General features: G+C 41.7%; 2 protein-coding genes across 5 annotated transcripts; both read right to left on the bottom strand.

Moving 5' to 3' along the window:
• Nucleotides 1-718: 718 nt before the first annotated feature.
• On the bottom strand, nucleotides 719-10,834 carry SUV39H2 (SUV39H2 histone lysine methyltransferase). 3 transcript variants are annotated; one of them, XM_061467272.1, is made up of 7 exons: nucleotides 9,932-10,273; nucleotides 9,579-9,724; nucleotides 7,939-8,610; nucleotides 6,025-6,171; nucleotides 4,170-4,299; nucleotides 3,521-3,636; nucleotides 719-1,595 (listed from the first exon to the last, which is right to left on the bottom strand). In XM_061467272.1, exons 1-6 carry the CDS (start codon nucleotides 9,951-9,953, stop codon nucleotides 3,527-3,529), a joined length of 1,227 nt encoding a protein of 408 aa, XP_061323256.1. In that variant the 5' UTR covers nucleotides 9,954-10,273; the 3' UTR covers nucleotides 719-1,595; nucleotides 3,521-3,526. The 3 variants fall into 3 exon arrangements, with proteins under 3 accessions (XP_061323256.1, XP_061323257.1, XP_061323255.1); XM_061467273.1 differs by lacking the exon at nucleotides 9,932-10,273 and adding an exon at nucleotides 10,729-10,834 and having other exon boundaries at nucleotides 719-3,636; XM_061467271.1 differs by having other exon boundaries at nucleotides 719-3,636.
• A 1,994-nt stretch (nucleotides 10,835-12,828) lies between these two features.
• HSPA14 (heat shock protein family A (Hsp70) member 14) lies at nucleotides 12,829-25,125 on the bottom strand. Of its 2 annotated transcripts, XM_061467269.1 has the most exons (14): nucleotides 24,999-25,125; nucleotides 24,829-24,909; nucleotides 24,651-24,733; nucleotides 23,626-23,674; nucleotides 22,971-23,064; nucleotides 22,764-22,854; nucleotides 21,568-21,672; nucleotides 20,633-20,794; nucleotides 19,595-19,750; nucleotides 17,787-17,889; nucleotides 16,302-16,514; nucleotides 15,712-15,885; nucleotides 14,584-14,654; nucleotides 12,829-13,029 (listed from the first exon to the last, which is right to left on the bottom strand). In XM_061467269.1, exons 1-14 carry the CDS (start codon nucleotides 25,053-25,055, stop codon nucleotides 12,951-12,953), a joined length of 1,518 nt encoding a protein of 505 aa, XP_061323253.1. In that variant the 5' UTR covers nucleotides 25,056-25,125; the 3' UTR covers nucleotides 12,829-12,950. The 2 variants fall into 2 exon arrangements, with proteins under 2 accessions (XP_061323253.1, XP_061323254.1); XM_061467270.1 differs by lacking the exon at nucleotides 14,584-14,654.
• Between the last annotated feature and the right edge of the window lie 289 nt (nucleotides 25,126-25,414).

Genomic DNA, 25,414 nt, shown 5'->3' with positions numbered 1-25,414 from the left:
AACCAACTCTGCTGGAATTCTTAGCATCTGAAATGGAAATGTCATTCAGGTTTGTGTTAAACTGCAGGCCCAACAACAGTGCCAGAACAGCAAAAGTCACCTAAATTAAAGCCATGAGGTTTCCTATCCATGTGGTCTTAAGTCCCAAAGAATTAAGCAGACTTTTAGTATGACAGCTCTTCCCCGTCTTCAGTCTCACCAGCAGTGTTCTGATATGTGGAAAAGCAACCCAAGAAAAATTGCTATCATGTCTATATTGTATTACGGACATTCAAGTCCACGTGCTTCTCCACTGGCCCATCACCCACTCCATCCTGGGATTTGTTAACATTCATTTCCAAACAGTCTATCAATCATTTTTATTATCAAGGTTAAGTGAGTGAACCTGCTGTTGTAATAACCTCCAGGAATAAAGTCCTACAGAGCAGAACTTCTTCCATTGGCTTCTCTCCGTATGGAAGTTCAGGGCTGCATTTACAGTGTGCTTAAATGTAGAATAACAAGTCAATTGTGTAAATTTATACCAGTTCTTACCTGCCATAAACCGAATAGGAAACACACCACTTCCTCACCATTGCTCTTCTATAGTCCTTACAGTGCTAGATGACTTGGGTACAGGAATTAAGAGGTTGTAGTCTTAAATCCTGCTGCTCCAGCTCATTGTGGCAGGTTAAGATTATTTTTTTTTTTTTGTGGTTAAGAATGACAACAACAAGAGAAAAACTAAATTTAATTTATTTTATCAAAACCTAGAGGAAGATAGCAATACTAGAGATTACATATCCTGAAAAGAAAATGTTCCTGAGCTTACAAACTGCATATTCTAATGCACACAGTCCTAAACCATACATTAGAAAGAACCAAAAGATTGACTTAACTTTTGAGATTAAATAAATAGACAAGAGCTTTTCTTATGGTGATCTGGCAGCTTTAGATTTGCTACCAAAACCCCACCAAAATTAAAATGAAAGCCAACAGAAGAGCAGTGAGAGGTGAGCTCACAGGTGACCAGCCTCCAAGAGGTACATCTACACACCTGAGCTGGTAGCCCTGCTGATGCTTGCAGACCACAAAGCAGAACAAGAACAGAAGCTCAGCTGGTTTAAGCTCCTTAAAAAACTGAAAATAGCTTTTTCTTCTTTTCCAATTTGGCAATTTCCCCCCCCCCCCCCCCAAAACTCCTAACAACAGTAGGAGGAATTTTAAAAGCGACACAGTGTCCTGTTAAGCTCATTCACTGATCGCAATCTGAATGCTCTGGGAATATCTGAGTACAAAATATTGTTCAAGGCTCTAAACTGGAAACTGGGTATGTGGTCTTACTGCAAATAAATACAAACTGCTGTTACCTCCTGGATATAAATTAAGAAGCTTTTATTTATCACACAAGAGGTAACAGAACCTCAGGGAACAGCAGCAATAATCCAGCGCTGATGGTAACACACTTTCCTTGGACAAGGCAGCCACTGAACTCATGTACAACTACTACGAAGTTTATCTCCATCCTGTTCCAACAGGGAAGGCTGCAGATAGCAGTGGATTAAGGAGCTGGAGACTGCAGACTCCATCCATGTGGAATGCGTCACTCCACTGGGCTACATGCAAGAGAAAACAGTAACAACTCCAAATGATATAAGATCATCTCGAGTTTGCTGACATTAAAGCTCCACATTTCACTTAAACTTTATATATATATATATATATATATATATATATTAAATGAAATGGTTAGGGATGTGGAATGATAAAAACTGACTGCGTTCAGCACTGATCCAAGTGCGTGGATACAGGTGAGCCTGGTACCATCAAATCCTTCTCATTTCTAAGCCAAATTTCTCCTAGTCATTAAACAGATAAAGTTTCTATTTCAACACATCTCTTTGTGAGACAGTGCTGACACAGCACTTCAGTGGCCCACACTCTTCACCCCAACCAAAGCTGACTTTGGCCAGTAGTGTATAAAATTCCACTGTCTGCCAAAGAGCCGGATCAATTGTGCTTCTTAGTGAACAACCAACGTGCTTTTTGTTTTGGAGTGCTAGTAACTAATGAGGCATTTAAGGCATTTTCTAACAAATGAAGTAAACAGTTCTATGCTGGGTACTTGACTTCATTCACCTGAGCCAACAGCCATGCACCTTATAAAGGTGATGAGCTGACCTATGATACATAGCATCCATTGATGGAGCAACGTTATTCTCCCTTACACTATCAACATGATTTGTAAGCAATGTGCAAGTTTGACAAGCTTTTAATCCATGAGAATAAAGCACTTAGATCATCCCTGGCTTTAACTGCCCTCATAACCTACCTCAACTGCTCTTTGTGTTCATGAAGCCAAGCAAAACTTTGCATACATTATGAATAGATCGAGACAACTTTAAGATGATCAGGAAAAAAAAACCCATACAACTCATATAGCTGAAGAACAGTACATTTCTCAGCCTTTACATTCAAGAACATCTTACAAATGTCTACAGAAAATGGGTAAACTCACCCCTAGTCTAACTTCACTGAAGTTAACATTTTTGCAACAAATACAGGCCTAGTATCTTAGAAGTCTGTCACTAGATAAAAAATAGTCACAGTATGTAAAAATTTAATCAAAACCAGTTGTGGATATAAGTCAACTCCCAGGGTATTTGTGCACCTAAGGAATAACTGAGCACATCAGCTTTGTTAGGCAATGGGTTTCTCTCCCTATTGTGTTATCTATTGCCAAACCATAGCCAGTAATTTGTTTCAACAAGGACTGCTAACAGCCAGCTTGTGTTACTACCCATAGTCCAGTGCTCACAAACTCCCTGTAGAGCTGCAGAGCTCCTACAGCATCCTACCTAAACATCAGAATGTAACAACTGAAGAAACTCCTACGTGTAAAAATTCTAAATAACAGAATGTCACCTAAAAAACATTCAGGACCTTCATCTTATATCTGGAATCTGCTCAGACCAACCGCCTGACTTGCACTGAGTTCAATGGCACTTTACAGTTTGTGCTCCTGTGAAGCTTCATTCAGACACAGTCTGATGGCCGCTGCCCTTAATCCTCCATGTCAGTACAACAAATGTTATTGCTATCTCGTGAAGCTTTTCCTTATGCAACAAAAGCAGCAAAACAAGCGTCAGCTATGAGTTAGGATTCAAGTCAAATGTCTCCAGACTTCTCACAGTAATGTCACTTCATCCTGCTGACATCAGCTCCCCATTGGCCTATGGCTGTGAGCTCACACTCTAGTATTCCAATCAAGGTATATTTTCAAGAGGTTTCTCAGCACACATATTCCTGCTTCCTAAAGAGCAGTGCTAGAAAAGACAATTTTTAATCCCCATTATCAGTTTTCTATTTGCCTGAAACACTGCATCTCTTTTTGGCCAATGACATTTCAATTACAAACATAATGCCTTTCATTCACTGTACTTATTTACACTGGATGTAAGAATACTTGAATATATGTGTGAAAGAAGAGTCTTCTTAGAACACATTGTAAAAAGAACAAAGTATCTGTGACTTTGGATACCCGAACTCAGTTGAGATATCCTCTACAACACACAGCTCCACATTTACACACAGTTCTGATCCTCTTTCTGGATGGGCTAAGACCATCAGCAGAGTCTGAAGTCAGATCTATTGAACCTGCAACACAGATAAACACAAGTCAGGAAGTTCTGAAAGACAGACTGAAGTCAGCTTTGGACTGTACTTCTTCCAGCCTGAACTGCATCATAAGACCTACATCCCCAGCCCAGGCCTACAGACACCAGAATCCAGAGAGAATGGTGCCTTAGACAACCCAGCTGTTCCTACTGTCTCTGTAACTAGCAGATTTTATTTAATAGTTTAAGTGAAATATCAATGTAAATAAAGGAAAGCATTTTTTAATGGTAGCCTAACCATTGCTTTGAGCGTTCCTATAATTTGCCTTGGCAGACATCCTGACCACAGCCCCTTGCTGTGAGCTAGCAGTGCTGAAGGAGCCAAAAGCTAAAGCTCCTGGGTACAATCTTGTCTGCATGTCAGACTGTATGCAGACAATCTACATACAATGACATATGATGGCTGCTCTACAATCTTAGGGAGATGCACTAAAATACTATCATCAGTCAAGCTGCAACAAAGGCCACCACTGCCCCAAACCTCCTGCAAGAACAGCATTAAAGCCTGCAGACCTTTCATCTGGTAGTCAAAGGTTAACTCTTCTCCAGCCTTGATAGTTCGTGTAGAAAACAGTGCTATTCGAGGAAGACGCAAGTCGAGGTTATCGATGAACACGTTGAAGACTTGAAGGTTTGGGTCACACTGTAAGGCAAAAATTAATGTGGTTTCTGTTAGGAAAAACACAGATCGGGTTTCAATCAAGTGCTTAAGTAAACCATGGTCACAGGAAAGTAAGGACTTGTTCTGCTCTCAGCAACAGAAGTCTGAAGTAAGTTATGTTCTGAAATCAACAAATCACATTCTTGAAATAGCATTTAAGGAGAACACTCACAGCTGAGAGGCAAATCCTTTCAAGAAGGCCCTTACACAGCACGTAGACTACATGCAACAGCTTATTAAAAAAAGCCCAAATGAAGATACCTTCAAAAGATGACAAAAAATAAAAACGGTGACAAAGAAAACAATTAAAGCTCCATTTAGAGATCAGTATTTACCCACAAAACCCATAAAAAGGATTACAGTTGGCAGAAAACCCAACCTCTTGTTTCAAGCACCACACACTCCCCATCTGTATCTCGCTTTAAACATTGCTTCCAGGCCATAAATTAATATTTTCATGCATGAATTTCTACCTTCAATTGCTCGGCTTCTGAATTATGTGCCATGGGCTACATGGCAAGAGAAGGATAAAGGACACTAAGCAGGAACTAGAAACCACTTCATCATTTTCTCTGGAGTAAGTGTCAGAAATCAGTAGTCACTGAGACAGGCTGTTAAACCCTGCATGCTTCTTTAACAGTAAAATATATCTCACATTAAAGAATCAGAAGTGAAGTATGACATTTTACAATTACACTGAGAACACTTCACTCCCATTTCCAAAAGTGAAAAGCAACTCTCTGTACCTAAAACTCTTCTTCACCCTTCTCCCTGGCAATTCCCTGCATAAAATACAAACACCATTAGCTCACAGTTTTGAAGACGTGAATTTACTGTATTTGTAGAACACTGACTGCATAGCTCACAAACATTATACTGGTGAGAAATAATACATTTTTCAGTTCAGGCATCTTTACAAATGCAGCTGAGCCTTCTTGCTTTAGGTACTTCAGTTAAACACAAAATAAAACGCTACAAAAATGCCCTGTTTAAAATTTACTTTAGAGTTCTCTGGCAAGTTTAGATCTAGGTGGAAAAAAAGTACCTACAGAGAAGAAATATCAATGAATCATAGAATCACTAAGTTGGAAAGGACCTTTAAGATCATCAAGTCCAACCATTACCTCCACACTGCCAAGTACACCACTAAACCATGTCACTAAGGGCCTCATCTACATGGCTTTCTGAACACTTCCAGGAATGGTTATTCCACCCCTTCCCTGGGAAGCCTGTTCTAATGCCTGATTATGAAAGCATATGAATTTTCTTTTTTCTCCTCTACCAACATCTGAAGGATGAAATTCAGCATAACCCCCTTCTCCTCCCTGCTACAGAATAATGCATCCATTCCTAGCATCTTTGATTCTTCTATTAAGTACTTTTATTAAGTTCTTTTAGTTACTTGGAAGAAAACACAGCCAGACCAACCCCATTTTGGTTGTCTTCAGTGACAACCCCTGTCCTACCAGGTGCCCTCTTCAGGCAGCGTCTCATTCCCAGACTTTTGTAGGTAGTCTTACTGCCCTCTAAGGCTAAATATTCCTTTCTATTTATCATGTCACCTACCTGACCAGACCGTGCTGGTATGAAACAAACTACTTCAGAAACACCGTGCCTATGGTAAGAATATGCTTAAAGCAGGAGAAGATATTTCTGGCACAATCAGGGTAATTCACCAGATTCTTAGTATACAAAACATGGTCTTACGCTGTGATTCACAAAGTGGGACACATTTCCATAGCGAGCTGCATCTACTGTAAATTCATCTGAGTCATAGTCCAAATCAAACAAGTATGTATTTCCCTGGTTGTCATACAGCTGGCCTCGTCTCTCTGCTTCCTCACTTGTGATCACCTTAAAAAGAAAAAAAAGAGAGAAAAACCAAAACCTGCATCATATTATTAACTATTACTAAATTAAAACAAGTATCACAGTCAAGTTAGAGAAGTTTTTACTTGGTAAAAGAATTCCACAGTCACTTTTTGATGCTGAACCAGAATTCCATCTCCAACCTGATCTCAGTGAAGATGCCCCTCATTGCAGGGGGGTTGGTCCCTTCCATCGTGAACTATTCTACAAATAAAGAAGACACACATGCAGCTAAACTGATCCATGACTGAGGCTCCTCTGGATGTAATTTATCTCCAGCTGATGCAAAGCACTACCTTGTCTAGGGAGAAAAAGATATCAGCACCTTCTATTCAGAGTTTTGATGATGACAGATGTAACCTATTTTTTTTTTGCTTGGAAATTTCTGTAAAGTGCAATTTTGCCATTAGACCCAGAAAGCCTTGTTTGCTTCATGTAAAATAAACTTTAACTTTCTCCCTTTGAACAAAGACCAACATGTATCTGTCTTTAACCCAGTCACATTTACAGCCCACTTTTCATCTCCTCCCTCCCTATAAGCATCTTTCTGCTATTTCTGGCTGCAATGAAAGATCCTGTTCATGACAATTCTGACAGACAAAGCTGAAGCTATGCAATCAGACTAATACAAGGTGGAAATCCACAAAATCCCCAGAGAACTAGTCACCTCTGAAAGAAGCAACAACTTAAAAAACTTCATCTACAACCTGTTACATTCATTGTGTCGTGAAGCGACATGCACTGTTGTTCAGCAAAGAAACCGCAATTTGGCAGCCAGACAGATACAAAATGTGGTGGAATTGGACAAAAATCCCCCCCAAAATCTTTCTGACAGATCAGATTTGAGAATTTAGAAGTAGGGAGTAAGTAAATTTAGGTGAAAGTGTAAATACACACTTTCCTTTAAGCACCAAAATTATACCATCTTTCTGCACTAAGCCCTCAGAGATACTTTGACCTCTTGCATCTTTGCAAGGTATGAACATGAGAAGTGAGATCTGGGGGAGGAGGAAGGCCAGTTTAACACCATGAACATTTATATGAAGGGACAGAAGGAATTCCCGAGTCAACCTGGTAGCAAAGCAAATCTGTGGCAGAAATCCCACCAGACTGGATCAGAGAGGCTGCAAGGAGCCCTGAAGCTGAGCAGAGGTTGGACCAGATGAATGTAAGGCAGTACAGAATCTCAAGAGTAACTTGAGATCAGTCTTTTATAACATTACAGTTCTGTTTGAACTAGGAGGATATTGAGTAAACAAGTGATGTCCACACTACAAGTCTTATTCTTGTTGCTCATCAAAAGCAGTATGTTTGTATATACTACCTTAAAAGTTCAGACAAAACAGGAAGGGACTGACACACTGGGTGGGGAGTATGGCAATGATGGTGCCTGAGGACAGCAAAAACTACAGTAATAAGGATGATCAGGGAAGGATAAAGACTATGACTACTGTGAAAGAAAAGGACTTGTTTTTAGAAATACTATTAGAACATGTGCCTAAAATAATTCTGTAGTCATATATGGGGTAAGTATTCTCTTTACACTGAACCTTTTACAGCTGATTTGGAACGGAGGAACACTCTGGACAGTCATCTTGAATGCCTACTTACTCTATTTCTCTACCTAAAAGTAGACTTACCTATCATATAATAGAAGTCAAGAAGTGTTAAAACTGAGAGAAAGCGCATCAAGATTTTTTCCCAACATTTCCTTTACTGTAAATAACTCATCTAGATGAGATAAATACATACCTCTCCAACATACTCCATCACAAAACTGTTGGTTTTAATTTTCTGGAGGGTTTTTACTCCCCAACCACGGCCATTGCTAGTTCTGAAGATGCAAAGAGAATAAGGTGTACCTTTCTGTACTATCCTATTAGGGCAGTCAGGCCCACACCTACAAAAGGAATTGCATTCATAGATGGGCAAGCCAGGCTGGATTTTCAACTTCTTTTGTTTATTGTAAGCCAAAATAAATCCAGCCTCTTTTGGACAGCACTTCTCAGCGGGGCAGTCAGTGCATTCACAGCCAGTCGTTATTCCATTTATCACATTTATTCCTGGAGCAGGTTTATACTCATTAATGTAGTAGAAGTCTAAAGGAGGGCCTTCGAGATCCACAGTATTTTCTACCAGGATCATTGCTTTATGATTCTTTTTCCTGTTGAGTTCTTCTTTCCACCTCTGAAGTGCTATTCTTTGCTTAGCCTTCTTTACAATGTAATCTGCGACCGCAGGATTCAAAGCTTTAACATGGTTTCTCATTTTCAGTGCTTTGCCTTCTCTCACCCGAGACAAGTATTCATTCTTGTCACTAAGAAAGTTCTGTAAAAGCAATGAGCATTTCAGATTTTTCTGAGGTTCCCATGTATTTGAAGATTCTGGCCATCCTTTCCATTTCACAAGATAGTATTCTGTGCCCTTGAAATACAGAAACAGATACAGGTTTAGCCACATTTCATTTTGCCGCAATCCAGCATCAGAGAGTATACAAACACAAGAGCTCTGGAGTTAAGCAGCAGCATGCAGTGCAGAAGGCCTTGATGTCCCCATAGCAATTAGATTTGGGGAGAAAAAGAAAAGAAAATCAACTTTTCTGTTTGCACATTAACTTATAGCACAACTTTGGACACTTTACGTATCATCTCTAAGGGGAAAGAAATAAACAGCTGAGATGAACTCTGACTGCAAACAGCATACCTGGAGGAAGCTCATTTGTTAAGGCAGTTATGCCAACTTAGTTGTATAACTCATATGCACAAGTAGGACATAGTGGTATCACACACAGAAATAATTGTAAACTTAGAAAAAAATCTCTAAAATCACTCCTTGCCATATTAACTGTCCTCCCAAAAGAGTAATCTGTTCAAAACACATAATATTGTGTATATAATACATTTAATACTTGTTTTAAAGCAGGCTAAATAACTGTTACAAGGCCAAATCCTGAGACTGAATTTCACTGGCAAGATGAAGCCATAGGAATCCAGTTGCAGCACATGGCCCTAACTCCTCATTAAACACACTACAACAGGCAAGGGAGGAATACAGACTGTTACCTGCAAATAAAGAAGCATCTTGATACATACCAAGCTACAACCTAAAACCATCAGCATCTTGCTTAACTTCTAGATATGCAAAGGTGAAGCATTTCATACTCTAACATCTCTGTAGGTTCAGAAAACACAAAGTCCTTTCCCTCAACATGCCCAGAGCAGCAGTTGTACCACTTTCTGTTTACAGTTCAAAGTTTTATAGATACTTCATTCAACGTCAGCAAAAGCCTTGTCCTCACAAGCCTGCAGCTTTATGTTAAGAGCAAAACTACCTTCGGCTCGCTTCTGAATTCCAGCTGAAAGAGTGATCAAATCGGTCTGTGTTTCTCTTACCTCTTCTACCTTGTAGTCACACAAATATTCCACCTCATAACTCTTTAGACTCCTGTTGGTGATTCCAATGGATTTACATGTGAGATTTTCCTTCCTACATAATTCTTGGAGGGTCTCAAGTGAAGCTAGACATGGCACATACCAAGCTACAATAAGAAAATTGGTAGAGAATCCTATTTAATGTCTCGGCTGAATCGAAATCATTACGCCTTACCCCAGAGCCCCCACATTGTCACTGGCGATAGCGCGAGTCTCTTGTACAACTACAGCGTCAAACTCAGCCCTTCTCTAACGGGTGAAGAAGAACATGTCAGCGGCTCCCTCCCTGCACCTTCATTCTGTTCAGTACTTACATTTACAAAGAACAACAAACATTTTGGAGGGCACAGACTTCCATGGGTGAAAGCTGCACTAAGAAACCACTTCCCTGCCATTACAGCATCCCGTAACTGAACTATGGCCACATTCTTCAGTAAACCCGCCAAATATCTGCAGTTACTCAAGTGGAGTCAAGCACTTGCGATGCAACCATGGTGACCGGACGAGGAAAAGAAGGGATCCACAGCGCTCTTCCAGAAGGATCCGGCTGCCTGGTCAGCTCGGCGGGTTTAAAGGGACGCGACGGAGATCGTGCCAGCTCCCGGCCAGAGCCCGGAGAACAGCGCTGGGAAGGAATGGACGGAAGGGGGAGGGAAGACCGGAACGGGACCCGGGAGCTGCGGTGCGGCAGCGCCGTGACTTCCACCCCGGGGCTTTCCCGCCTCAGCGCCCCGCCCCCCCCGCCGCTCACCTCCGGGTTCAGGGGGCACCGGGCGCCTCTCCCGCAGCCCTAACGCCTCTCCCGCGGCCCTAACGCCTCTCCCGTCCTCCCGCCCTCCATATTTACCTCAGGCGCCCCCCGGCCTTCCCTCAGGGTAGAGTCCCCCGAAGGCGCGGCCGGGTAGCTAAGAGCGGGACGGGGAAAGGGAGGGAAGCGGCAATGGTCCCGAGCTGGGTGAAAGGGGAGGGGAACCTGCAGCAGGCCCCCACCAACCGACAGAGAAGGAGAGACCTCCCCGCCCAGCACCGAGGGAAGGAAAGCGGGAGGCAGTCACACCGGACCGGCCGGGCCGGGTCAGGCCGCCACCCGCGCACACCGCCGCTCCCTCACCTCCTCGCCAGCCCTCCATCCTGCGGAGGGGGAGGGAAGGACACCCCCGCCGCTCCGCTCCGCCCCGCTCCGGAAGGGGGCAGAGAGCGTCTGCGCGCCTGCGCGGCTCCGCCCCCCGGGTCACGCAAAAGGCGTTGGCGGCAACGGTATCTGAGGGCTCGCGGAGCGGCGCGGAGGAGGCTCTGGGGGGGTCACAGGAGCCCTTTGTTTTCACACAGGAACGAGTGAGATATCCGCTTAGTGTGCGGACATCAGAGGCCGTAGGGTAAAGGAGGGAGGACCTTCCCAGCACTGCCTCTGCTTTGGGAAGCCTCACACGTTCAATCTCCATGCCCAGGCTCGTAAGACATGCAGTATAGGCATCTGCAGTGAGGTTAGATCTATGCTATGCAGCATCTGTTGAAGAATATTGAAATACACGTTCTGCAAATATAAGACAGTTTAGGAAGGCTGTAGAGAAACAGATAATTGAACACTGGTCTCTTCAGCTCCAGACAGGCATCCTTTGCTCTGTTATGTGTCTGAGTTTTATATGAGATAATGTAGAATCATGGACTGGCTTGGGTTGGAAGAGATCTTAAAGCACTGACGAGTGGGGCTGATAGAAAAATGGGGTTGATTGAAGAATACGGTTGTAAATAAGTAACCTCAAGAACGTTAGGCTTTGTTAGCAACTATAGAGAAAACAAAATTACTAAGATAAGCTTTGCCAGAAAGACCTGGTGGTTACTGATATGACAATGATCCTAAAACAAAGTGATGAAGAAATAACCACCGGGTGTCCAAAAGCCCACCACCCCATTTTTGTATGCATACAGGAGGCATTGTCTAAGAAGTATGATGTAATGTATGTGATCTAATGAATATGTATGTTTCAGGACAATATAATTGCAGTCTGGTTGATGCCTGGGGGAGACACGCTTAGAGGAGCTATCCCCTGTGATCTCCCAGCACCACAATAAAGAATACCTGCTTGTCAACTTAAACTTTGTTGGCGAGTTCCTGGAGTTCTCTCCGAATCAGCACTAGCCCCCTGCCATAGGCAGGGACACCTTCCACTAGAGCAGGTTGCTCCAAGCCCCTGTATCCAACCTAGCCTTGAACACTGCCAGGGATGGGACAGCCACAGCTTCTCTGGGCACCCTGTGCTAGCACCTCAGCACCCACAGGGAAGAACTTCTGCCTAAGAGCTCATCTCAGTCTCCCCTCTGGGAGGTTAAAGCCATTCCCCTTGTCCTGTCCCTACAGGCCCTTGTCCAAAGCCCCTCTCCAGGTTTCCTGTAGCCCCTCTTTAGACACTGGAGCTGCTCTAAGGTCTCCCCTTAAGGAGCCTTCTCTTCTCCAGGCTGAACCAGCCCAGCTCTCTCAGCCTGGCTCCAGAGCAGAGCTGCTTCAGCCCTTGCAGCATCTTTATGGCCTCCTCTGGACTCTCTTGTGCAGGTCCCTGCCCTTCTAACATCCCACTTTCAGGGCTGAGCTATTGCCCATTGACTGCACATGAGGCTGAGACCCTCGATTCCCGTAACTTCACTTGCCTGCTCCATCTCCTTATAACCCTCCTACCTAAAATTAGAAAAGCTGCCAACTTATACCCAAACCAATATATGCAGCATATGGACTAGAACATCACCATACAGAATGGAGGATGCCAGGAACTGCATAAGAAAATGTATTTTATTAGTAACATAAATAAGCACATATAACCCTTACACACATTGTCCAGGTCACACCACGAAAGCATCTTACAGTAATTCCAGAAATACAAACAAAACAAAAACCCCACATCCCGCTCAAGAGGCCAGCATCAAAACTACACAGGATGTCAGTAGCATTTGGTACAGCTACAATGCTTTCTCCCCAGCCCAGCTCTCAGCGCTTCAATGCTGTGCTGTTAAAAGTCACAGGTATTCTGGTTCAACAGGTCCATGACCCAATTAGTCTAAAGATTTTTTTTCTTGGACTATGTAACTTACCTGTGGTTTGGTAACAAGCACAAGGATTTGCCCTCTGCCTTTTTGAAACCGGGTGCTGTAATTCAATGCTTACTGTCTGCATGTCTTGGTTAACAGTTTGCACCACACCTTCCACTCCAAACAGACATTGTAGCAAATTACTATTTCAGTTTATTACAGTCCTGTAAGACTCATGAATGACATCTTGGGGTCAGTGGTTTGGCAGAACAGCCAACAAAAGACAAAAAATCAACTTCTTTCCCAAAAAGACTATGATGCCACTTCAACAGTGATGATTTCACACTTTCCAGTACCTTGATCCATGCAGGTAACATGTAAGGAGCCATCCCTAGATAAAAGAGAAAGGTATGTTTAGGTCTACCCCAACACAACACATAGTATGTTACTGCGTGTTCCAGAGAAGATAAACAACAGTTTTCCTACAGGCAGAAGGAAGAACAATTATTTTTCAGAATATCCAGAGAAGAACATGTTTCAATAAATTGAATCGAGTTTATTGAGTACTTAGATGTGCACTTCTTGCCCTCCATTAAAGCATGTTCCAACATCGGCACAGAAGACAGATTTGGAAACACGCTTAAATATTGTAACCAAGTTTATTTAGCACAGGTTTGTAAATAGAATATGCAACATTATCATCCAAAATATTCATCTTGAGAACTGTAGCAACAACCAACAGATAAGCACATCTTCACAAAGCACCAGAACTTGACTTTTAAGATGCAGTAGTCTTTACATACCAAGGGTAAACTTCACAGGGAAAACGTTTGTTTTCAAAGTCCAAGAACTAGAGACAACACTGAATCCTACTTCATCTAGACATCACACATCATACTTAGATAGAAATAGATGTGTTCTAGTGAACTTTTCCATCTTTTTCATTTAAATATTACTAAAACCTAAAAACTAAGTACTAACAAATACTAACACCCCCATTTAAAATAATGGAGGTTTCCTGCACTACACAGTTGCACATACAATCCGTAAGGTGTTGTTCTTACTAATGCTAAGTGCAGATCTCTGCATGACCAACAAGGTATTTTAGGTGAAGTCCTTCAATAGAGCATTAATACACCCGATAGTTACCATATGGAAATTAAGTGTTACGAACTCAAATAGAAAGTAGGGATTTAGTTTTTTAGCAACATCCAGACAACTTTCATGCGATTTACAAAAGCAATATAAAGTTCAGGGCAGTCCTCAGAAGGCAAACATGCTCTGAGTACTCCAAATTCCACTTTCTGGTACCCATATAAACTATTTAGACTATTTCAAATGAGTACAAGCACTCCCATTAAGGCCTGAAGAAATTTTTCTGAACTTTAATGTTATCCCACCCTGACATGAAATACTTCGTATTTTCCCTGTAATATACAGCTAATTCTGTAAAAAGTAAGACTTATGATGCCTGATTTCCTGTAGCATTGTTTCTCACGCTTAACAACCCTGCCTATGAAAAGACAGAGCCACAGGTTCTCATCACAGATGAGTGCTGCATGAGAGGTCCTTTGTGGATCCATTAAGAACTAACACAGATTCTACTTCACTTTTATCTCAGCGTGTGGGCATTCAGAACTACCTGTCCCCCTTCCACAGGGAATTTGAGATCATGACTGCTCTCAAGCACGGTTAAACTGATCCACACCTCAAAAGCTGCTAAGATCAGCCTTAAAATTGTGTTAAGTTTTATCTCTTCAGGAATCCGCCAATGAATGTGCAGAAAGTACCTGCAAAATTTACCCCGCTAAGACACAGGACACTGTAAGCAATGAGATCCTGAAATCTCAACACAAAATTAAGCACTTTGTAACAGGAGAAAAGACTGCTTGTCACAAGTATGAAACAGCAAGTTAAGCAGCAGAACAACAAATGTTTAGGGTACCTTTTCATAGTAAGGACAGTCAGTATATCATGTAGGCCATCCTCCTTTTTATCCAAATCCTGGAGTACAATCTATTTAAAAACAAACCAAAAAAGAACTTGATTAGAATTTAACTCAATCCTTGCACAGCAATTTAATGGAAATCACACAATAGCCAAGGTAATCAATTCCTTCTATTTAGCAGCTCATACTAGTAATTCAACATCAAAGCATGCCCTGCTGGACTGTGTTCATCTGCAGTGCAAATCTCTATTTTTAGCTACTTCCACTACTGTTTCAGCGGACTTCTTTCAGGATCTATCACCAGGATAACTGGAATACAACTGGAAATGCAACCTGCAACTCCCACAGACTACATCACAAGCTGAGCATGTTCTTTTACTTAGGATCAGTTCTGTAGTTATTAGGGAACATCCTTTCCCTACCCCCTTGAAGATCTTTGGCCAGGACTGAGGTGGAATAACAATTTTCTCAAGTATTCCATCCATTTCAGCCCCATCTGCAACCTCCTCACTGCTTTAAGGGTCCTGAAGCCAAGGTGAGCCCATTGTCACCATTTCAAACAAACCATATTCTCCCAACGGGTTGTCTCCTGTGTAATTATCTTTATACTGGGTGAGGATTTAATCATCTTATCACCGTAGGAAAAAAAAAAAAAAAAAAAAAAAAATCAAATGTAGTCTTTAATACCAAGATCTTGTCCAATCTAGGAAGACTGGAAGGATGAAGACTGGATTGGAAGGATGAAGTGACCAGCAGTACAGACACCTGCTAAATCATCACCTCCAGCAGCTGTATTTCTAGAATGCTACTGAACTTCTAGTGTGCTACTGGAATGACTGGTTACAATCAGTCATCCCAGGTGAACTTACTACAGTGGTGCTAAACATCAAACACAGACATTCAGAAATGCAAAAGGGAAGCTTCAATGTTGTTGGAAAGAGCTTCAATATTTCATAACACCTTTACATAAGAATGTTTAAGGACCATTTCCAATGAGACACGTCTCATTCCAATTTTGTAACCAGAAGCTTCGGTAGGGATGTGGTAAGGTTCAGGTTCTTTTCAGATCTACTTGATTTCAAAGTGGTTGATACTAAAGTTGCATGTGAACATGCATATACTCACCTGTGCAAATTTACCTTCTTTACCCAGGGGGCTTTTCCCCAGTGACTCGTACAGTTCAAGGCACACGGAGGAACTGTTTCCAGGAGCATGTAGGGTGTGCTGCCTTCGAGCTGGCAGTGGTGTCCCTGATGGAAACAGCACTGTGAATTTGTCAGCCCCTGACTCGTCCACTCCCTTTAAAAAGAAAACAAAGATAATTCATGCCTTTTTTTAAGTACTTGACTGAGTTGGAGGTGTTACAACAGTGCTCCATGAGAGAAGAAATGCCAGGTTGGTTCTCTCTGCCACATTTATCATCACAGCAAGTAAAGAAAATTGACATAAAGAAATGCAACTGACATAAATAAATGTAAAAGCCCAGCTACTACAATACAGCAAAGACTCAAATCTATCTCCCCTTAAAATCAGGCAGCTTTTCCTGTCAATTTTTGGTCAATAAACAGAAGTTATGACTCACTGCTGATCTACAGCAAATCTGTAGAATTACTAATACAAAACAATACTGTTTTTCTAACATCAGTCATGCATAAGTAGTGTTCTACGTTCACTGCAGCAGTAAAGCTTTCTATGATAAATCATTTTAGCCTTACCTTAAGAAGAATATCTCTGGCAGAACACTCAATAAGTGCTTCTTCTTCTAACAAAGGATTCTCTTTCCCTAGCAGGATTCCTGCCTCTGTGGCTGCGCCAATGGGAATAACTTCATCTGGAGGAATTGAATTCAGTAATTCCACAGTTGGGAAAATGTCTTTGATCAGCTGCTGTAGCTTTGGGATTCGAGCAGACCCACCGCACAGGACTACCTGGAAAACATACCTTAATCATTTCAATTCTTTCTTCTGACAGATAAGAGACAGATCATAACTTGCAATACAGAAATGCAAACAGCTCTGGGGTATTTTACCATCTGCAGGTGTTAGAAATAAAACTGATGCCATCTTTGCCTGACTTCTGTTACTTCTGTATTTGAAATGAAAAGAGCGAGCTTGCAAGTTTGAATGGTGTCTTGAAAAAAGTGTTGCTTACAGTAAGCATCAGCTTACTGAAGTAAGCTCCATTTTTAAAACTTAAGGAGTTAATCACAAAATAACATCAAGCTGGGAGGGACCTCTAGAAGTCATCTAGTCCAACCTTCTGTCCAGACCAAGAGCAGTTACTAGAGCCTGCTCAGGACCATACCTCCGTGGATACAGACTCCAGAGACTCTGAAGGCCTTTATTTCAGTGCCTGATTACCCTTACACTACAAATTCTTTTCTTGGTATCCAAAATTTTCCTGTGTTGTCACTTGGGCTGCTTGCCACTCACCCATCTGTCACGTAAGTCAGTTTGTGTCTTGTGTACACCTTCCTACTTTGTAGCTGTAAGCAGCAATAGTCTCCACCAAGCCTCCTCCTACAGGCATCCAGCTCTGGGGCCACCAACATAAGGATGTGGAGCTGTTGGATTGAGTCCAGAGGAGGCCATGGAGATGCTGCAAGGTCTGGAGCAGCTCTGCTCTGAAGCCAGGCTGAGAGAGTTGGACTTCTTCAGCCTGGAGAAGGCTCCTTACATGGAGACCTTAGAGGAGCTCCAGTGCCTAAAGGGGCTGCAAGAAATCGGAGAGAAGCTAAAAAGTGAAAGATGGTAGATTTAGATTGGATATTTGGAATAAATTCTTTCCTGTGAGGGTGCCGAGACGCTGGCACAGGGTGCCCAGAGAAGCTGTGGCTGCCCCATCCCTGGCAGTGGTCAGGGCCAGGTTGGACACAGGGGCTTGGAGCAACCTGCTCTAGTGGAAGGTGTCCCTGCCCATGACAGGGGTTGGGAACCAGATGAGCTTTAAGGCCCCTTCCAACCAAAACCATTCTCTGATTCTATGACTCTGACTCTACCTTAAACTTAGCTTCAGGTACCTATAATCAAAGCAAAGAGAAGAGTTCTAAAGATCTTGAGTCTATATACTTTGTTGGATCTAAGCAAAAATGCTTAAGTATGTAATGAAATAATCTCAGTCTGCAAAGAGAACAGGCCCCCATAAATATTCTTCTTGTGGAGTTATAAAGCATACTACAGCCAAGTGATTTCTATTATTACCTTATTAATATCATCTGCTGTAAATCCAACTTGCTGCAAGAGCTTTTTAATTGCTTCTACACATTTACTAAAAAGCGGAGAACAGATAAGTTCAAACCTGGCCCTACAATGAAGAAAAATAAAAACAGTAAGTCAGTGTCATCTCATCCATTAAAGACAAATACCTGAAATGAAAGAATATATCTTCATCAGGGACTTTAGCGACAGGACAAGAGGTGATGGGTTTAAACTGAAACAGGGGAAGTTCAGATTAGATACAAGGAAGAAGTTCTTTACTGAGAGTGGTGAGGCACTGAACAGGTTGGCCAAAGAGGGGGTAAATGATCCATCCCTGGCAGTATTCCAGGCCAGATTAGATGGGGCTTGGAGCTACCTGCTCTAGTGGAAGGTGTCCCTGCCTGTGGCAGGGGGCTGTAAGTAGATGATTTTTAAGGTCCCTTCCACCACAAACCATTCTATGATTAATACATAGAATATACTTTGATTTTCTAGTTATATCTGGTACTAAAGAGTTGGGGTTTTTGTTTTGGTTTTTTTTTGTTTGTTTTTAAATCCCCATTTCCCAATTATTCATCTTGACAAAGTGATTTTTGTTGTGAAAATATCTGCGCTATTGATTCCACTATTAACACCTAACGGAACATTTATTCTTCTTCAGTGTACTGTAAAGAAAACTCAATACTGTTGTCTTGACAAAACCCAGTACTGTTGTCTTGATCCACATCTGAAAAAAAAGCAACAATCCTGGAACTACTTCTGTTCCCTTTAAAATGGAGACACAAAAATGCAAATGTGTCTTTTGAATTTCCACAGGCAAATCAAGCCATGTCCTGATTTGCACTCAAGCAACTTGAAAAGCAAATTTGTGCTTGTTTCAGGCTCTTTCAAGCCTGACAAGGAAGTTTTACCCTGTGTGAGAATAGCAGTCAAATTCCAATCCACAGGACTGGCATCCTCACCCAACACTGAGGCAAAACAAGTTACACAGTATTGCTTCTCACACTTGTAAATACACTATGCCTTACTTTACCAGCTCCAACTGCTGCAGCAGTGGATGCACACTTCTGGAACTGAACAGTGGTTTATTTTGCCAAAGCTGCTGCTGGCTGGAAGAGCAATCAAAATTAGCTGAACATCTCACTCAATGAGAGATCATTTCAAGAGAGAAGAAGCTCAGAGGACACAGCGGTATGAGCAAAAAGACACAGAACATCTTTTACTCGAGCTGCCAAAAAGAGGCAACATCAAAACGCCCGTGACTCCTGTCACTCTGGAGCTCACTTAGATTAACAGGGAAAGCTTTTGGACTTCTTAAAGGAAAACCCAACAGCAACAGTGTTCAAGGTCAGCCTGGACAGAGCCTTGTGTGACATAGGTCTAGTGTGAGCCGTCCCTGCCCATGTCAGGGGGTTGGAAACAGACGATCTTAAGGTCCTTTCCAACCCAAACCATTCTATGATAACAAAACCAGTCAGGGGGTGGAACTACCTTAAGTAATGACACTATCTACTTCCCTTTCATCAACATCCAGACCCCAAAGGCCTCCTTGTGCCTTTTTGTACTTTACTTTCTAACCGTTATGGCAATATTGTTAGCGTTACTACCCTAACTACTACAGAACCATCAACATGAAACAAAGCTGAAAGAAAGCAAGTTGGTCTTCTATCTCATTTCTAAAATTAATGCCACCAAAACAAAATCCTGTTGAATATACTAGGTACCACCTAGAAGGATTTCAAGCATAGTTGTCCTGGTTAAACCACAACATTCAATTTATATTAAGGCAACAGCTTCAAAATTCGCTTTACCTGGACACGTTACAATCAAAATCCAATCCATCATACAATGAATCCACAAAACAGTTTGCACTTCCCAGGGTTGACAAAGAGTGTTTTGCAATATCAGCACTGTTCATTAACTTCATCATGGCTCTGGGATTTCCTCTAATATCATGTTTACAAGACCTAGATTACAAAAAAAAGAAGAGATATTAGTTTAGAAATGCAGGAATTTCTGTGATCCGGCTAACTTTCTGAAAGGAAAACCAGGTTAAAGCTATTGAACTTGTTTTTCTGTAGACACGCTAGTATTATTTACAATGCCACTATTTAAAGCTCACAAAAAATACTGCCTTTCAATTTCAACCAAAGAACTCTGTGCAGAGACACCCTGACCTTGGGCTTTAGTGTTGCTCATACAGATGCGAGTCTTTTCGAACAGATTCTCAGCTGAACAAATCCCATAACTGCAAAGAAAAGCTAGACAAGGGCTTCAAGTTAACCCATTTTAACCACAGATAAGAAGAAATAAAACACTAAAAATGAGGCACCTCACAAAGTAGTATGTTTCATGCAAACAGTCTCTTCCTGTGGAATTAATGCAACTGACCACCTCAAGCTCACTGAAGTTAATGGTAATGCATATCTTCATATTTGTTCATCACAGGATGATGTGCCACACGGACTTCAATCTGAAAACCTAAGCCCTTTCACAGTCCCTCAAGCCAACAAGAAAACCAAACAAAACCCACACAGGTGAACTGCCTGCCATCCCAAAAGCTTGTGACTGAAAGGACATAAGCAGCCTGCAGTCACATACATCACTTGAAACAGAGTGGTTCCTAGGTGAGCCCTTATAGTTCAACACCAACTTCAGGCAACACCAACCCAAACCCAAGTATTTACCAGTCTTCCTCCTTGGCCCCCAACAATTGACTGTTCCTCTAATATCTTTGAGCCACTTCACTCACAGACAACCTGCTACATCTGACAGCATCTTTTTTAAAGCTACCATGAGAGAATGAAGTTCCTGTACTAACAGCAACATGCTTGGTACTCGGTACCTACCTCTGAAATTCAGAAGCTAAGTGTTGTGCTAGAGCTTCTGTAAAGCAAATACCACCAATGGTATCATCTGTGTTCGTAGCAAGCACACGATATATCCCACTGTTCACTTCTATGACTGTGATAGAAAGGGATGTTCCACCAAGTTTATAAACCAAAACATTGCTTCCATTTAAAAAAAAAAGAAATTAGCATTAATAAGCCATCAAAAATTATATTAACTTTGATACACTGTCTAAAAACATTACTGACATATCATGTATTGCAGGTTTTAACAAGTTTTGTCAAGCGACTTTGACTTGGGGTGTTTGTATTTAATGCATCTTAGTACTACAGACTACTTGACAATGTTCCCTGAAAAATAGCTAGAGCAGCCAACATTTTTCCTGTAATACAATTGAGAATTGAACATTACATTCAAGGTTATAGGCAAGAATTGTATGAGAAGGGTAAAAAAATACCAAGACAAAACCCATCTGTTTGAACTGACAGCAGTCTCTGGTATTTGAAAATTATGTGAATTATCTAAATATTCATAAAGGAAATCCAATGAACCTCTGAACCCAGGAACAACACTTCATTTCTGCTAGTGTATGTAAATGACCCCATCTCCCTCACTTAAAAACCAGCTATGCCCAAATTTGTTTAAGAAGGGATGGATTTTTCTTCAAGCCAATCAGCTCATTAAAGAGCAAGACAGAATCTGGGGACAAATCTTTAAAGACAAAATAAAATCCAAAACAAAGGTATTTAAACCACTCTGGATTTACAGCTTCTAAATTGTTATTGGCTTTACTGAGAGAAAAGAAGAGAAAACCAAGCCTCTAATCATTAATTGTGTGTTGACTCCTAAGGCAGCACTGCATTCCCTCATTTGAGATTTCTCAGGACTTAAGTACAGCTGCTTAAATCTAAGAAGTAAAATACCAGGATTTTACCTTTTCCCAGTGGGTGAATCTTGGCCAATTCCGTAAGCCAGAAGAGCTGCAGATGGCTCATGAATTAATCTCATAATGTTAAATCCAGCAGCTGCAGCTGCTTCCCTGTGATAAGGGAACAGTTCATTTTATTTTAATGATTCCGCTATAGTCATGCATGCTATTAAGTTTTCATCTAACTACATATGTCACTGATTCAGACCTTGTTTACAGCATGGTATTAACAAAGCTAAGTGACTGGAAAAGAAAGGTATCAAGATGTTCAGTTGCTACCATGTTCTTCAGGTAGTTGGATCTGCTGCATGCTCATCGTCAAAGGAAACACTGATGTATCAGTCTACCTACCCCATATAAACAGCAACCCTGCTCAACTACAGGATGAGAAAACCCACCCTCAATCAAACTTGGTAACTTATCTTTAGATGTTGTTCTAAAAGTTCCTGGAACATTATTTCAATCATGCTATGAAAATTGGTTTTACTTCCAAATCAAGTCACCACACCTCACTTGTAACATTTTCTTTACATGTTTTCTTGCAAGTTTTCTTCTCCATTTTGAAGCCATTTTTAAACTTGTACACCAAAGCAACAGGATGTTTCATTATACATACTGCAAACTCCCAGCTCACCAAGGTTTTATGACTAAATTCAAACACGTTTTAAGTACCTCCTGACAGTTAAGCAAGAAACAGAAGCTGCCAATTATTCAGTTTCAAGTCTACTTATGTTTTCATATGGAGGGACTTTTACAGCAGAACTTCTTCCAAACAGAGCTTCCAAGTGGGATACTAGTTGTGTATTCAGTTATCTACTCTCTGACAAAACAGTCCTCAACAGCCATGGAACACCACTTGGTTTGGTGTTCTATGAAGGGATGGAAAATTATGGAGGGCGGCTCAGAAACAATTTGCATATCCCAGGAGACACTGAAGATCCATATCTGAAATGACATTCTATCCTGGATGATACCAATATTCCCTTTCACTTCAGCTGACTCAGAATCTCATTTTCGTTACAACAGTGAATTCCTTGAAAAGTTACTAAAGTCAGGATTTAATCTCCTGTTTTCAAAATTTTCCCAATTCAAATAATATCCCAATGTTTTGACAGGAGTCCAGAAGGATAATTCCCACTGCTGAGCTGCCGGCTGGTCTGCTTTAGGCATATTAAATAACAGGAAAATCTTAATCCCCTTACCCAAGGGCATTCTTCTGATTCTCTCCAAAATCAAACGGTACGGTGATAACAACGTCATTCACATCTGAGCCCAGTGCAGACTGAGCAGTTTCTGTTTATAAACACAGGCAGAACATATTGATTAAAAGCAAAAGAAACAGTATACCACATCTTAAAAATATGAGGACAGCTTTAACTAAAACATGTTATGATTTTACTTATACTTACCTTTCATTTTACTGAAAATTAATTTTGCCACATCTTCTGGGGTAATAAATTTATTATCTATTTCATATTGAAGTTTTCCATTCTTCTCAATTACCTGTAAGCAAAACCAACAAACCTTTGTTAGACACATAACCTGCATTCCAACAAAAAGTAATGTTTAATTTAGTTTCTGTTCTGTGTAAATACTGTGTTCAAACTCTAGGATGACAGAATAAATGCTTCCAAGATGCTATCAATGATCCACAAAATAAACTGCCTTACCCACCACACATGACAGTGACATTCATATGAACTACATTTGACCCCAGACTTCCTTTTCCTATTAAGTTTTACTCAGTACAAAGCCAACATTTAGAACAAAATGTACTTGCCTGCTAAGAAGCACCACAATGCTACTACCCAGATATATTAAGAATTGTCCCTTTTGGGAATGGCAAAGAGAGAGCTCTATTTTTTCTGTTGGACTATGTTATAGTGGCAGATCTCAGACCATGGCTAAGTTCTCTATTTTATAAAGACGAATATCCTATGTATCAGAAAATGAACCTCACTGCAGAACACAAACATGGCATGGCACGGCACGAATAACAACGCTAGAAGTATTAGATGATACAAGTTATTCTGGGCAAAACAGAAAAAAATAGATCATACTCACTGAACATTTGCTTTCTGCAATGTATTTCTCTGCCTGTGGATCACCAGGGCTGTTCAAACAAATTGAAAATAACAAAATCAATCATATGCTCAAGGGTAATTCATCTTGCTGATGTTCTTTGTAACATCTACAGCAGATGAAGATCTACTTCAAACAAAATTCCCATTTCCAGTGTATGAACACATTCATGTATGAGAAGAAAAACTAACAGTTCTGACTGCTGGTATCTTTTAAATTCCTTTCCCCAAACCAATGACGGAAAAAATAGTGAAAAGGAAAACCAAACTCCAACACATTGTTCTAAGCTGCTATCCCAAACAATCACTTTAGTGGCACTTTTGTTGCCTTCCCTGAAATAATGTCACAGCAATAAACTGACCATCCTTAATCATCTATGACCTGTGTGAAGTTACACATACGGAAAGTGCTAAGAAATACATCATAATGAACATCATCTTCTCAACTCCTTTCAGTGAATGGGCTCTACCACACAGCCAGGTTATCACTGAGTTTTGTCATGTTTCTGATGTTAGACCTGAACCAACAAGCTCTGTTCCAGTATCACCGTACCTGTGAGCACAAACTGTCACAGCTCCACTAACTGAAAAATCACAACAGGCATTACATCAGTGTGTTTCACAGTTGTAATAAAAGCAATACAAAGTTTCATGCGAGTAAAACTGCAGCGGGTTTTAGCCACAGGAAATCATGCAAGTAAGAACAAGGCGGTTTAGTTAAGAAACTTAAGTGTATATCAAAAGAACATATGCAACTCATTACTAAATTTCACCTTTTTACTTTTGCAAATTCAGACACAAAATCCTACATCTCTGTACTCCTATAGTGAAATATAGGATGAGAAGTTCATAATATAAGAAATCTTCAAGATATGACTTACCCTCCTGTTATTACTCGCACACCAGAATAAGATGCCTTCAACACCGGTACTGAGACTACATTTCACAGACCAGCTTTAACAGGGAAAGCCACCGTTATCACCTTCCCTTTCACACCCGTTCTCTTACCTCCGCCCCAGGATCTGCTTCACTTTCACTACAGTGTTTGAAATATTTCTTATCCTACTTTGCTTTGCAGCTAAGCCAACAACCTGCATGGAAAAGAAGGGAAAACAGAAGTGAGCACCAGGCAGCACCGAGCTCCCTCTCTCCCTCCCCAACCCACCACACACAAGGAAAGCCTCACCTCCTCGCTCTCCGAGAACGCAACCACCGCAGGAGTGACCCTGTCCCCGGCGTCGTTGGCAACCACGTCGGCGCGACCATCCTGCGGACACAGGCACCACCTATGAGCCAGCAGCGCCCCAAAGAACTAAAAGTGACCGCAGACCACCTGCTCCCCCCGGGTCCCCTCACCTTGTATACGGCAGCACAGGCACAGGTGGCGCCCAGGTGTACGCCAATGGCCGCCATGAGCACCTCCCTCTCCCCACAACCGGCCGCCCCACACTGCACCGCGCGCCCAACCAATCCACTCCCCTCTTCTCCCTCGCCTCCAATCAAAGCCCGCGCCGCGCTCAATCCTCAACCAATCACGGAGAGGAGCGCTTAGAAGTGTCGTCATCGGGACGGAACAGCCAATGAGAAAAATTGGGGGGGGCGGGGGGCGTCATCATGCATGGCCATGGGGGGAGACTCCGAGGGGGGGGATGACCGGGACCGGGACCGGGACCGGGACCGGGACCGGGACCGGGACCGGGGTAGTAGTCGTCGCCTTTTGTCCCATCCCTTGTTACTCGGAAGAAGAGTCCAGCCCCTCCTGGCTCCATCCT

The sequence above is a fragment of the Pezoporus flaviventris genome, unplaced genomic scaffold, assembly GCF_033815535.1.
Source record: "Pezoporus flaviventris isolate CSIRO_AGI_PZ_B2104156 unplaced genomic scaffold, CSIRO_AGI_Pfla_v1 ptg000045l, whole genome shotgun sequence".
Taxonomy (NCBI): Eukaryota; Metazoa; Chordata; class Aves; order Psittaciformes; family Psittacidae; genus Pezoporus; species Pezoporus flaviventris.
The sequence above is the reverse complement of the archived record's forward strand: the minus strand, read 5'-3'. Positions and strand labels throughout refer to the sequence as shown.

Coding starts and splice junctions, on each gene's coding strand:
- SUV39H2 (XM_061467271.1), bottom strand. CDS start 9,953: ATGTTTGTTGTTCTTTGTAAAT. Junction 9,725..9,931: donor GTTTGTTGTTCTTTGTAAAT/GTAAGTACTGAA, acceptor TTCTTATTGTAG/CTTGGTATGTGCCATGTCTA. Junction 6,172..7,938: donor TGATGGAGTATGTTGGAGAG/GTATGTATTTAT, acceptor TTTCTTTTTAAG/GTGATCACAAGTGAGGAAGC.
- HSPA14 (XM_061467269.1), bottom strand. CDS start 25,055: ATGGCGGCCATTGGCGTACACCTGGGCGCCACCTGTGCCTGTGCTGCC. Junction 24,734..24,828: donor CGTTCTCGGAGAGCGAGGAG/GTGAGGCTTTCC, acceptor TTTTCCATGCAG/GTTGTTGGCTTAGCTGCAAA. Junction 23,675..24,650: donor AAGCAGATCCTGGGGCGGAG/GTAAGAGAACGG, acceptor TTGTTTGAACAG/CCCTGGTGATCCACAGGCAG.